Source organism: Ranitomeya variabilis, chromosome 2, assembly GCF_051348905.1.
Source record: "Ranitomeya variabilis isolate aRanVar5 chromosome 2, aRanVar5.hap1, whole genome shotgun sequence".
NCBI classification, from domain to species: Eukaryota; Metazoa; Chordata; class Amphibia; order Anura; family Dendrobatidae; genus Ranitomeya; species Ranitomeya variabilis.
In genome coordinates, this window is record NC_135233.1 from 989,387,806 (window position 1) to 989,401,071 (window position 13,266).

The 13,266-nt window shown below is 47.1% G+C and overlaps 1 protein-coding gene across 1 annotated transcript in view; it reads right to left on the minus strand.

Moving 5' to 3' along the window:
• The window catches only part of PPP1R7 (protein phosphatase 1 regulatory subunit 7), a 67,339-nt gene extending 65,050 nt beyond the window's left edge, over window positions 1-2,289 (minus strand). Inside the window, exon 1 of the mRNA XM_077291013.1 lies at window positions 2,138-2,289. Within this exon, the coding sequence (XP_077147128.1) occupies window positions 2,138-2,174 (37 nt within the window). The 5' untranslated portion in view covers window positions 2,175-2,289. The remainder of the gene's footprint in view (window positions 1-2,137) is intronic.
• Between the last annotated feature and the right edge of the window lie 10,977 nt (window positions 2,290-13,266).

Below are 13,266 nucleotides of genomic sequence, written 5' to 3' on the forward strand. Positions count from 1 at the left end.
CCTACAGCTGTGTCTGCCATTCCCGATATATATTCCTGTATATAGAGGACACTATCTTGTTACCTACAGCTGTGTCTGCCATTCCCTATATATATTCCTGTATATAGAGGACACTATCTTGTTACCTACAGCTGTGTCTGCCATTCCCTATATATATTCCTGTATATAGAGGACACTATCTTGTTACCTACAGCTGTGTCTGCCATTCCCTATATATATATATATATATATATATATATATATTTCTGTATATAGAGGACACTATCTTGTTACCTACAGCTGTGTCTGCCATTCCCGATATATATTCCTGTATATAGAGGACACTATCTTGTTACCTACAGCTGTGTCTGCCATTCCCTATATATATTTCTGTATATAGAGGACACTATCTTGTTACCTACAGTTGTGTCTGCCATTCCCTATATACATTCCTGTATATAGAGGACACTATCTTGTTACCTACAGCTGTGTCTGCCATTCCCTATATATATATTTCTGTATATAGAGGACACTATCTTGTTACCTACAGTTGTGTCTGCCATTCCCTATATATATATATATATATATATATATATATATATTTCTGTATATAGAGGACACTATCTTGTTACCTACAGCTGTGTCTGCCATTCCCGATATATATTCCTGTATATAGAGGACACTATCTTGTTACCTACAGCTGTGTCTGCCATTCCCTATATATATTCCTGTATATAGAGGACACTATCTTGTTACCTACAGCTGTGTCTGCCATTCCCTATATATATTCCTGTATATAGAGGACACTATCTTGTTACCTACAGTTGTGTCTGCCATTCCCTATATATATATATATATATATATATATATATTTCTGTATATAGAGGACACTATCTTGTTACCTACAGCTGTGTCTGCCATTCCCGATATATATTCCTGTATATAGAGGACACTATCTTGTTACCTACAGCTGTGTCTGCCATTCCCTATATATATTCCTGTATATAGAGGACACTATCTTGTTACCTACAGCTGTGTCTGCCATTCCCTATATATATTCCTGTATATAGAGGACACTATCTTGTTACCTACAGCTGTGTCTGCCATTCCCTATATACATTCCTGTATATAGAGGACACTATCTTGTTACCTACAGCTGTGTCTGCCATTCCCTATATATATATTTCTGTATATAGAGGACACTATCTTGTTACCTACAGTTGTGTCTGCCATTCCCTATATATATATATATATATATATATATATATATATTTCTGTATATAGAGGACACTATCTTGTTACCTACAGCTGTGTCTGCCATTCCCGATATATATTCCTGTATATAGAGGACACTATCTTGTTACCTACAGCTGTGTCTGCCATTCCCTATATATATTCCTGTATATAGAGGACACTATCTTGTTACCTACAGCTGTGTCTGCCATTCCCTATATATATTCCTGTATATAGAGGACACTATCTTGTTACCTACAGTTGTGTCTGCCATTCCCTATATATATTCCTGTATATAGAGGACACTATCCTGTCACCTGCAGTTGTGTCTGCCATTGCTGATATTTTTGTATCCTTACTACCTAATTATACATGTCCGGCTGTGCCTCTATCCACCTCATCTGTGTCCTCTCACTTCTTCACCTTTATGGTCTGACTTTACTATTGTACCTAATACAGGTGATGTTACTGACACTCTGCCTCTTGATGAAGCCTTCTTGTAGGGGTTTCCTGGTGGTACAGTTGCCAAGGCCACCAGCTGACCCCCAGTGAGGACTGGGCTCCGCTTGCGCCTGGTACCTGTGGGTGTCAGGCGCTGCCCCAGTGACTACACGCTGTCACATCAGGAAGGCAGGTCACCTGACAACCACCAGTCTGCAGCTACGTGTCTGGGGTTGTCAGCTGTCACAGTTGTGCAGAGATCCTGGAGGCAGGGAACTAACACAAATCCCACTGCGGTTATCCTGGAGAGCCTGCTACCACAGCACATCATGCAGTAAAACGTGTCACCAGCCCCTCCATCACTGACAGCTCATACTGGAACTTGTAGTTCCACATTTAAGCACTAAAGCGATCATAAATACAAGTCCTGCATTTCCTACACAGCCCATGTACACGGCCGCCCCGGACTCCCCGCCAGCCCTACCTTCCATGTCCTGCACTTCTCCCCCGCCACTCGCCATTGTGAGTCTGTTCCTCTAGCTCCCGGAAGTGTACGTCTCTCCACCAATCAGCGACAGTTACTCAGCCACGTGACTAGTGACAGAGGAATTCAACCGCGCAGGCGCCGTGTCAATGTGTCTTCTCTGAGTCTGAGGCGTCTCCTCAGAACTGCAGTGTTCGAGGAGTTGTTTGGGTCTGCTCATAGGAGGCAGCGGGTACTTCACACGTATCTGATAGGAAAGACGTCCTGCAGGCGGGGATCAGGGGAGCGATGTGCTGCAGGAGGGAAGATTAGGCAGGAAAGCAATGTGCTACAGGGGGGAGGGGGAGGATAGGCTCGGACCCATGTCCTGTAAATGGAGATTAGGCAGGGGAGCGATGTGCTCCAGGAGGGGGAGGATTAGGCAGTGAGTGATGTGCTGCAGAAGGAAGCTGTATATAGATGAGAGGAGTGATGTACCGCAGGTAGTGCTGAGAGGTGATGTACCGCAGGTAGTGCTGAGAGGAGTGATGTACCGCAGGTAGTGCTGAGAGGAGTGATGTACCGCAGGTAGTGCTGAGAGGAGTGATGTACCGCAGGTAGTGGTGAGAGGAGTGATGTACCGCAGGTAGTACTGAGAGGAGTGATGTACCGCAGGTAGTGGTGAGAGTAGTGATGTACCGCAGGTAGTGCTGAGAGGAGTGATGTACCGCAGGTAGTGCTGAGAGGAGTGATGTACCGCAGGTAGTGGTGAGAGGAGTGATGTACTGCAGGTAGTACTGAGAGGAGTGATGTACCGCAGGTAGTGGTGAGAGTAGTGATGTACCGCAGGTAGTGCTGAGAGGAGTGATGTACCGCAGGTAGTGCTGAGAGGAGTGATGTACCGCAGGTAGTGCTGAGAGGAGTGATGTACCGCAGGTAGTGCTGAGAGGAGTGATGTACCGCAGGTAGTGGTGAGAGGAGTGATGTACTGCAGGTAGTACTGAGAGGAGTGATGTACCGCAGGTAGTGGTGAGAGTAGTGATGTACCGCAGGTAGTGCTGAGAGGAGTGATGTACCGCAGGTAGTGCTGAGAGGAGTGATGTACCGCAGGTAGTGCTGAGAGGAGTGATGTACCGCAGGTAGTGCTGAGAGGAGTGATGTACCGCAGGTAGTGGTGAGAGGAGTGATGTACCGCAGGTAGTGCTGAGAGGAGTGATGTACCGCAGGTAGTGCTAAGAGGAGTGATGTACCGCAGGTAGTGCTGAGAGGAGTGATGTACCGCAGGTAGTGCTGAGAGGAGTGATGTACCGCAGGTAGTGGTGAGAGGAGTGATGTACCGCAGGTAGTGCTGAGAGGAGTGATGTACCGCAGGTAGTGCTGAGAGGAGTGATGTACCGCAGGTAGTGCTGAGAGGAGTGATGTACCGCAGGTAGTGCTGAGAGGAGTGATGTACCGCAGGTAGTGGTGAGAGGAGTGATGTACCGCAGGTAATGCTGAGAGGAGTGATGTACCGCAGGTAGTGCTAAGAGGAGTGATGTACCGCAGGTAGTGCTGAGAGGAGTGATGTACCGCAGGTAGTGCTGAGAGGAGTGATGTACCGCAGGTAGTGGTGAGAGTAGTGATGTACCGCAGGTAGTGGTGAGAGTAGTGATGTACCGCAGGTAGTGCTGAGAGGAGTGATGTACCGCAGGTAGTGCTGAGAGTGGTGATGTACCGCAGGTAGTGCTGAGAGTGGTGATGTACCGCAGGTAGTGGTGAGAGTGGTGATGTACCGCAGGTAGTGGTGAGAGTAGTGATGTACCGCAGGTAGTGGTGAGAGGAGTGATGTACCGCAGGTAGTGGTGAGAGTAGTGATGTACCGCAGGTAGTGGTGAGAGTAGTGATGTACCGCAGGTAGTGCTGAGAGGAGTGATGTACCGTAGGTAGTGCTGAGAGGAGTGGTGTACCACAGGTAGTGCTGAGAGGAGTGATGTACCGCAGGTAGTGCTGAGAGTGGTGATGTACCGCAGGTAGTGCTGAGAGGAGTGATGTACCGTAGGTAGTGCTAAGAGGAGTGGTGTACCGCAGGTAGTGCTGAGAGGAGTGATGTACCGCAGGTAGTGGTGAGAAGAGTGATGTACCGCAGGTAGTGGTGAGAAGAGTGATGCACCACAGGTAGGGCTGAGAGGAGTGATGTACCGCAGGTAGTGCTGAGAGGAGTGATGTAGTGCTGAGAGGAGTGATGTACCGCAGGTAGTGCTGAGAGGAGTGATGTACCGCAGGTAGTGGTGAGAAGAGTGATGTACCGCAGGTAGTGGTGAGAAGTGATGTACCGCAGGTAGTGCTGAGAGGAGTGATGCACCGCAGGTAGTGCTGAGAGTAGTGATGTACCGCAGGTAGTGTTGAGAGGAGTGATGTACCGCAGGTAGTGCTGAGAGGAGTGATGTACTGCAGGTAGTGCTGAGAGGAGTGATGTACCGCAGGTAGTGGTGAGAAGAGTGATGTACCGCAGGTAGTGGTGAGAAGAGTGATGCACCGCAGGTAGGGCTGAGAGGAGTGATGTACCGCAGGTAGTGGTGAGAAGAGTGATGTACCGCAGGTAGTGGTGAGAAGTGATGTACCGCAGGTAGTGCTGAGAGGAGTGATGCACCGCAGGTAGTGCTGAGAGTAGTGATGTACCGCAGGTAGTGCTGAGAGGAGTGATGTACCGCAGGTAGTGCTGAGAGTGGTGATGTACCGCAGGTAGTGCTGAGAGTGGTGATGTACCGCAGGTAGTGGTGAGAGTGGTGATGTACCGCAGGTAGTGGTGAGAGTAGTGATGTACCGCAGGTAGTGGTGAGAGGAGTGATGTACCGCAGGTAGTGGTGAGAGTAGTGATGTACCGCAGGTAGTGGTGAGAGTAGTGATGTACCGCAGGTAGTGCTGAGAGGAGTGATGTACCGTAGGTAGTGCTGAGAGGAGTGGTGTACCACAGGTAGTGCTGAGAGGAGTGATGTACCGCAGGTAGTGCTGAGAGTGGTGATGTACCGCAGGTAGTGCTGAGAGGAGTGATGTACCGTAGGTAGTGCTAAGAGGAGTGGTGTACCGCAGGTAGTGCTGAGAGGAGTGATGTACCGCAGGTAGTGGTGAGAAGAGTGATGTACCGCAGGTAGTGGTGAGAAGAGTGATGCACCACAGGTAGGGCTGAGAGGAGTGATGTACCGCAGGTAGTGCTGAGAGGAGTGATGTAGTGCTGAGAGGAGTGATGTACCGCAGGTAGTGCTGAGAGGAGTGATGTACCGCAGGTAGTGGTGAGAAGAGTGATGTACCGCAGGTAGTGGTGAGAAGTGATGTACCGCAGGTAGTGCTGAGAGGAGTGATGCACCGCAGGTAGTGCTGAGAGTAGTGATGTACCGCAGGTAGTGTTGAGAGGAGTGATGTACCGCAGGTAGTGCTGAGAGGAGTGATGTACTGCAGGTAGTGCTGAGAGGAGTGATGTACCGCAGGTAGTGGTGAGAAGAGTGATGTACCGCAGGTAGTGGTGAGAAGAGTGATGCACCGCAGGTAGGGCTGAGAGGAGTGATGTACCGCAGGTAGTGGTGAGAAGAGTGATGTACCGCAGGTAGTGGTGAGAAGTGATGTACCGCAGGTAGTGCTGAGAGGAGTGATGCACCGCAGGTAGTGCTGAGAGTAGTGATGTACCGCAGGTAGTGCTGAGAGGAGTGATGTACCGCAGGTAGTGCTGAGAGGAGTGATGTACCTCAGGTAGTGCTGAAAGGAGTGATGTACCGCAGGTAGTGCTGAGAGGAGTGATGTACCGCAGGTAGTGCTGAGAGGAGTGATGTACCGCAGGTAGTGCTGAGAGGAGTGATGTACCGCAGGTAGTGCTGAGAGGAGTGATGTACCGCAGGTAGTGCTGAGAGGAGTGATGTACCGCAGGTAGTGCTGAGAGGAGTGATGTACCGCAGGTAGTGCTGAGAGGAGTGATGTACTGGAGTAGGATGATGCTGAAGTTGGTTTCTAAGGCTACGTGCCCACGTTCAGGAATAGTAGCATTTTGGACACAGCATATTTTCGCTGCCTCCAAAATGCTGCGTTCTGTTACCGCACTTGTTTGTCAGTACATGTGGATTCACCGCATGTAATAACATTCAGTTTGTCAAAATCCTCAGCAGATACTAGCGTCTTCAGTACAGAAATTGACATACTGCGGCTCGTAATCCCGCACCGCTGGTGAGTTTACGCAGCTTCAAGTAGAAGCACAGCGGGTATGAGATTTCTATAAATCCATCTGCTGTGCTTGTAATGTAGAATGCAGCGTTTTGGATGCAGCGCAAATGTGTTGTGTCCGAAACACTACTCTTCCTGATTGTGGGCACGTAGCCTTATTCGCCAATTTCTTTTTTTATGTTTTTTAGAATAACAAAATACAATGCAGGGAAGTGCCCTGATGTGAATACACTTAAAAGCAGCTACAAAAGTTTTATAACTGACATCAAAGTGGGCACTGAAAGGCGTTATTGAAAGGGTTAAATGACTGGGCCACTGATCTGACACCGCCATTACATACATAGTGATGCACACATCAAATTCAGGTCTCTCCTGCCTGGCTCAAATCAGTTCTGGGCATCAGCTTTTAGGATGAACTTGATGGACTTCTGTCTGTCAACCTTTAAGGGAAACTGCCAGCAGGATTGTGCACAGTAACCTACAGACAGTGCCAGGTCAGCGCCGTTATACTGATTACAATGATACCTGGGTGATGAAATCCGTATTGTGGTTGTTGTTTAATCTTGATTTTCAGTTATGAGTTAATGATATGCCCGTGCTCTGGGGCGGCCTGTGGGGGGTCTTCATGTGGTGCTCTGATTAGGTATTCATGTGTACGGACTTCTGACAGGTCAGTGACCCCTCACTGACCTGCCCCCTAGTTTACATAATGAATATTATTTATATAATTTAAAAAAAATCACCTTCTGCAGGGGAAAATATTTAATTATTTTTTATGGCATACATTAATTCATAATTTAAAAAAAAAAAAGGCTCAAAATGGCGCCAGCTGCGCCTGCACAGTAGTAGCTATCGGCTATCCCACAGCTTCTACTGCGCAGATGCCGGTGCTGCCATCTTGGAGGAGACAACTTTTTTTCCTCTAGCAAGATGGTGCTGCCTGCGGAGTAGCAGCTATCGGCGGTCTGATAGCTGCTACTGCGTAGGCACGGCCGGCGCCATTTTCAGACTTTTTTTTAAATAAATTAATTTGTACCATCAAGAAAAATAAATACACATTATAGATGCACTGGCACCTGCCTGCAGAACGTAATTTGTTTTTTTTTTATGTATATACAGACCAAAAGTTTGGACACACCTTCTCATTTAAAGATTTTTCTGTATTTTCATGACTATGAAAATTGTACATTCACACTGAAGGCATCAAAACTATGAATTAACACATGTGGAATTATATACTTAAAAAAAAGGTGTGAAACAACTGAAATTATGTCTTATATTCTAGGTTCTTCAAAGTAGCCACCTTTTGCTTTGATGACTGCTTTGCACACTCTTGGCATTCTCTTGATGAGCTTCAAGAGGTAGTCACCGGGAATGGACTTCCAACAATCTGGAAGGAGTTCCCAGAGATGCTTAGCACTTGTTGGCCCTTTTGCCTTCACTCTGTGGTCCAGCTCACCCCAAACCATCTCGATTGGATTCAGGTCTGGTGACTGTGGAGGCCAGGTCATCTGGCGTAGCACCCCATCACTCTCCTTCTTGGTCAAATAGCCCTTACACACCCTGGAGGTGTGTTTGGGGTCATTGTCCTGTTGAAAAATAAATGATGGTCCACTAAACGCAAACCGGATGGAATAGCATGCCGCTGCAAGATGCTGTGGTAGCCATGCTGGTTCAGTATGCCTTCAATTTTGAATAAATCCCCAACAGTGTCACCAGTAAGGCACCCCCACACCATCACACCTCCTCCTCCATGCTTCACGGTGGGAACCAGGCATGTAGAGTCCATCCATTCACCTTTTCTGCGTCGCCCAAAGACACGGTGGTTGGAACCAAAGATCTCAAATTTGGACTCATCAGACCAAAGCACAGATTTCCAATGGTCTAATGTCCATTCCTTGTGTTCTTTAGCCCAAACAAGTCTCTTCTGCTTGTTGCCTGTCCTTAGCAGTGGTTTCCTAGCAGCTATTTTACCATGAAGGCCTGCTGCACAAAGTCTCCTCTTAACAGTTGTTGTAGAGATGTGTCTGTTGCTAGAACTCTGTGTGGCATTGACCTGGTCTCTAATCTGAGCTGCTGTTAACCTGCAATTTCTGAGGCTGGTGACTCGGATAAACTTATCCTCAGAAGCAGAGGTGACTCTTGGTCTTCTTTTCCTCGGGCGGTCCTCATGTGAGCCAGTTTCTTTGTAGTGCTTGATGGTTTTTGCCACTGCACTTGGGGACACTTTCAAAGTTTGCCCAATCTTTCGGACTGACTGATCTTCATTTCTTAAAGTAATGATGGCCACTCGTTTTTCTTAGCTACTTTTTTTGGCCAAAATACAAATTCTAACAGTCTATTCAGTAGGACTATCAGCTGTGTATCCACTAGACTTCTGCACAACACAACTGATGGTCCCAACCCCATTTATAAGGCAAGAAATCCCACTTATTAAACCTGATAGGGCACACCTGTGAAGTGAAAACCATTCCCGGTGACTACCTCTTGAAGCGCATCAAGAGAATGCCAAGAGTGTGCATAGCAGTCATCAAAGCAAAAGGTGGCTACTTTGAAGAACCTAGAATATAAGACATAATTTCAGTTGTTTCGAACTTTTTTGTTAAGTATATAATTCCACATGTGTTAATTCATAGTTTTGATGCCTTCAGTGTGAATGTACAATTTTCATAGTCATGAAAATACAGAAAAATCTTGAAATGAGAAGGTGTGTCCAAACTTTTGGTCTGTACTGTATATAATATTCATTATGTAAACTAGGGGTCAGGTCAGTGAGGGATCAGTGACCTGTTAGAAGCCATACTGGTGAATACCTAATGAGAGCACCACATAAAGACCCCCCACAGGCTGCCACGGGGCGCGAGCATAGCATTAACTGACAAATGAAAATAAAGATTAAGCAACGACCATAAGATGGATTTCATCAACCAAAGTATTATTGTAATCAGTATAACAACCTGACACTGTGTGTAGACGTTACTCGGCACAATCTGTTCCCAGCAGAAATGAAGTGTTTTTCTCCAAGCCTGTCTGAGGAAGCCTTTTTCAACCAACAGACTCAGAAAGATCCTAACTAGTGATGAGCGAGTATACTCGTTGCTCGGGTGATCTCCGAGTATTTGTTAGTGTTCGGAGATTTAGTTTTCATCACCTCATCTGAATGATTTACAGCTAGTAGCCAGGCTGAGTACATGTGGGGGTTGCCTGGTTGTTAGGGAATCCCCACATGTGTTCAAGCTGTCTAATAGCTGTAAATCATGCTGCTGAAGCGATGAAAACGAAATCTCCGAGCAGTCATAAATACTCGGAGACCACCCGAGCGTGCTCTGGAAATCCCAAGAAACGAGTACACTCGCTCATCACTAATCCTAACATTTAGGAAAGTAGTATTAGTTACATTTTATTTTCATTAGGGTTGGCAGAACCACTGTAGCCTTAAGTTCACCCTCCATCAGTAGCTGCTATGTAGATGCAACCCTGGTTCTGTGATAAGTGTTTATTACTGTAAAGGGGTGTAAGAGTGAAGGCTAGATTTCGTTTGGAACCTGTAGAGTAAGTCTGGCTTGTGTCAAATCTGTCTGAACAAACCTTTTTTAGCCAATGACCTCAGACAGGTCCTAAAGGTACCTTCACACTAAGCGACTTTGCAGCGAGAACGACGACGATCCGTGACGTTGCAGCGTCCTGGATAGCGATCTCGTTGTGTTTGACACGCAGCAGCGATCAGGATCCTGCTGTGAGATCGCTGGTCGGAGCTAGAAGTCCAGAACTTTATTTCGTCGCTGATCACCCGCTGTCATCGCTGGATCGGCATGTGTGACACCGATCCAGCGATGTGTTCACTTGTAACCAGGGTAAATATCAGGTTACTAAGAGCAGGGCCGCACTTAGTAACCCGATATTTACCCTGGTTACCATTGTAAAAGTAAAAAAAAAAACACTACATACTCACCTTCTGATGTCTGTCATGTCCCCCGCCGGCGGCTTCCCTGCACTGAATGTCAGCGCTGGCCGGCCGTAAAGCAGAGCACAGCGGTGACATCACCGCTGTTACTGCCGGCACTGACACATTCAGTGCAGGAAGTTCTCGGCAGCAGCGCGTAACCCTGTGGACGCCGGGGGACGTGACAGACATCAGAAGGTGAGTATGTAGTGTTTTTTTTTTTACTTTTACAATGGTAACCAGGGTAAATATCAGGTTACTAAGCGCGGCCCTGCACTTAGTAACCCGATGTTTACCCTGGTTACCCGGGTGCTGCAGGGGGACTTCGGCATCGTTGAAGACAGTTTCAACGATGCCGAAGTCGTTCGCCTGATCGTTGGTCGCTGGAGAGAGCTGTCTGTGTGACAGCTCCCCAGCGACCTAAACAGCGACGCTACAGCGATCGGCTCGTTGTCTGTATCACTGCAGCGTCGCTGAGTGTGACGGTACCTTAACACAAGTGTGGCATTAGAAAGTCTTTTTTCAGATATGGTTGATTCAACTACTCCAGCCTCAAGCTCGCTCCACTGGCCAGCAGCTACTCTGTAGATGCAATCTTTGCCGTGTGATAAGTCTTTATCACTGTACAGGCGTGGAACAGTGAACAATAAGGTTTCTTTGGAACCTATAGAAAAAGACTGGCTTGTATCAAGTCTGTCCAAAGAGGTCTGTTTTCAGCCAATGCTCCTCAGACAGGTCCTAATAAGAGAGTAGCATTAGATCCTTTTTTTTCAGTTATGGTTAATTTTACTTCATTAGCCTTAAGCGCGTTCTTCCGGCCTGCATCTACTCTGTAGATGCAACCCTGAGCCTGAGGTAAGTCTGTACAGGTGTGTTATGGTAAAGGACAGAGTTCCTTTGGGACCTGCTGAATGGAGTAGCTTGCACCAAGTCTATCCGAGGAAGCCTTTTTGAGCTGATGACTTTAGACAGATCCTAACATTTAGAAAAAAGCTTTAGGAAGGGTATGTTTCCACGGTCAGTATTTGCTGTGGATTGGACGCTGTGTACAGCCGTAGCGTCCAATCCGCAGCGGCCAGATGTTACAGCATAGTGGAGGGGATTTTATGAAATCCCATCTCCATTATGCGTGCACGGACGCCTCCAGCTTCCCTGGGTAACCGGACATGCACTGCGTCTTTCTAGACCGCAGCATGTCTATTTATCTTGCGGAGACGCTCAGTATCAGCAAGATAAATATCACTGTCCAATGTATACGATGCGGTGATTCCGCACGGTTCAATGAACACGTGGAATCACCAGGCGTACAAAAGCCGGCTGCGCTTTGGACGGAGCTGCGTCCAAAGCGCTGCCGATACGGACTGTGGAAACGTAGCCTTAGAATTTAATCAACCATTATAGCCTCAAGCTTTAAAAAAAACTTTAGTTAGGTTATTTTAGTTAGGGTTAATTCAACCACTCTACCATCAAGCTCCTAATTCCCTTAGTCTAAAGGAAATTAGTTGGTTTCCGCCCCCCTCACTCAACTGAGACAGCCCTGACCAAAATTACTAACGAGATACTTACAGACAAAGCTAACGGACAATATTCTATACTCCTCCTTCTAGACCTGTCCTCTGTTTTCGACACAATTGACCACTGCCTCCTACTACAGATCCTCTCTTCCTTTGGCATCAAAGACCTCGCCCTATCCTGGATCTCCTCATACCTTTCCAACCGCACATTCAGCGTCTCCCACTCCCACACTACCTCCTCATCCCACCCTCTCTCTGTTGGAGTCTCCCAAGGCTCTGTTCTAGGACCCTTACTTTTCTCAATCTATACACTTGGCCTGGGACAACTCATAAAGTCCCATGGATTCCAGTACCTTTATGCTGATGACACTCAGATCTACCTCTCTGGCCCAGACGTCACCGCTCTGCTGTCCAGAATCCCGGAGTGACTATCAGTCATATTCTCCTTCTCCTCTCGCTTCCTCAAACTCAATGTGGACAAATCTGAAATCATCATCTTTCCTCCATCTCACAGATCTTCCTTACCTGATCTATAAATCTATCTATCACAATAAATGACATCACGCTTCCCCTGTAGCAAAAGTCCGCTGCCTTGGAGTAACCCTTGACTCTGCCCTGTCCTTCAAACTGCACATCCAAGCTCTCGCCACCTCCTGTCGCCTCCAGCTCAAAAGTATTTCCAGAATCCATCCTTTCCTCAACCCTCAATCTACTAAAATGCTTGTGGATGCCCTCATCATCTCCCACCTCGACTACTGCAACTTCCTTTTCTGTGGTCTCCCTGCTAACACCCTTGCACCTCTCCAGTCCATCCTTAACTCTGCTGCCCGACTAATTCATCTCTCTCCTCGCTACTCCTCCGCTACTCCCCTCTGCAAATCTCTTCATTGGCTCCTATACCCTCAGAGTATTCAGTTCAAATTACTAATACTGACCTACAAAGCCATCCATAACCTGTCTCCTCCATATAGCTCTGCTCTGAACTAATCTCCCGATATCTTCCCTCACGTAATCTCTGGTCCTCCCAAGATTTCCTTCTCTCCTCCACACTTACTCGCTCCTCATCTAATCACCTCCAAGACTTCTCCCGAATATCCCCCATCCTCTGGAATTCTCTGCCACAAAACGTCCGACTATCAACCACATTCGGATCCTTCAGATGGAACCTGAAAACCCTCCTCTTTAAGAAAGCTTACAGCCTGCACTGACCCCGCTGCCTCCTCACCACAACCGGAGCTACCGCCTCACCAACATCGGAGCTCCTGCAACCCTCAACCTGCTGTCTCCTTCCCCACCATCCTGTAGAATGTAAGCCCACAAGGGCAGGGTCCTCGCCCCTCTGTATCAGTCTGTGATTGTTAGTTTACCGTAAGTGATATTTGTATTTTGATGTAACCCCTTCTCACGTACAGCACCATGAAATCAATGGTGCTGTATAAATAAATAATAATAACATTCTGCCACATAATCTTGTAATCCTTAATTCTTTAAAAAAAAGTTAAAGG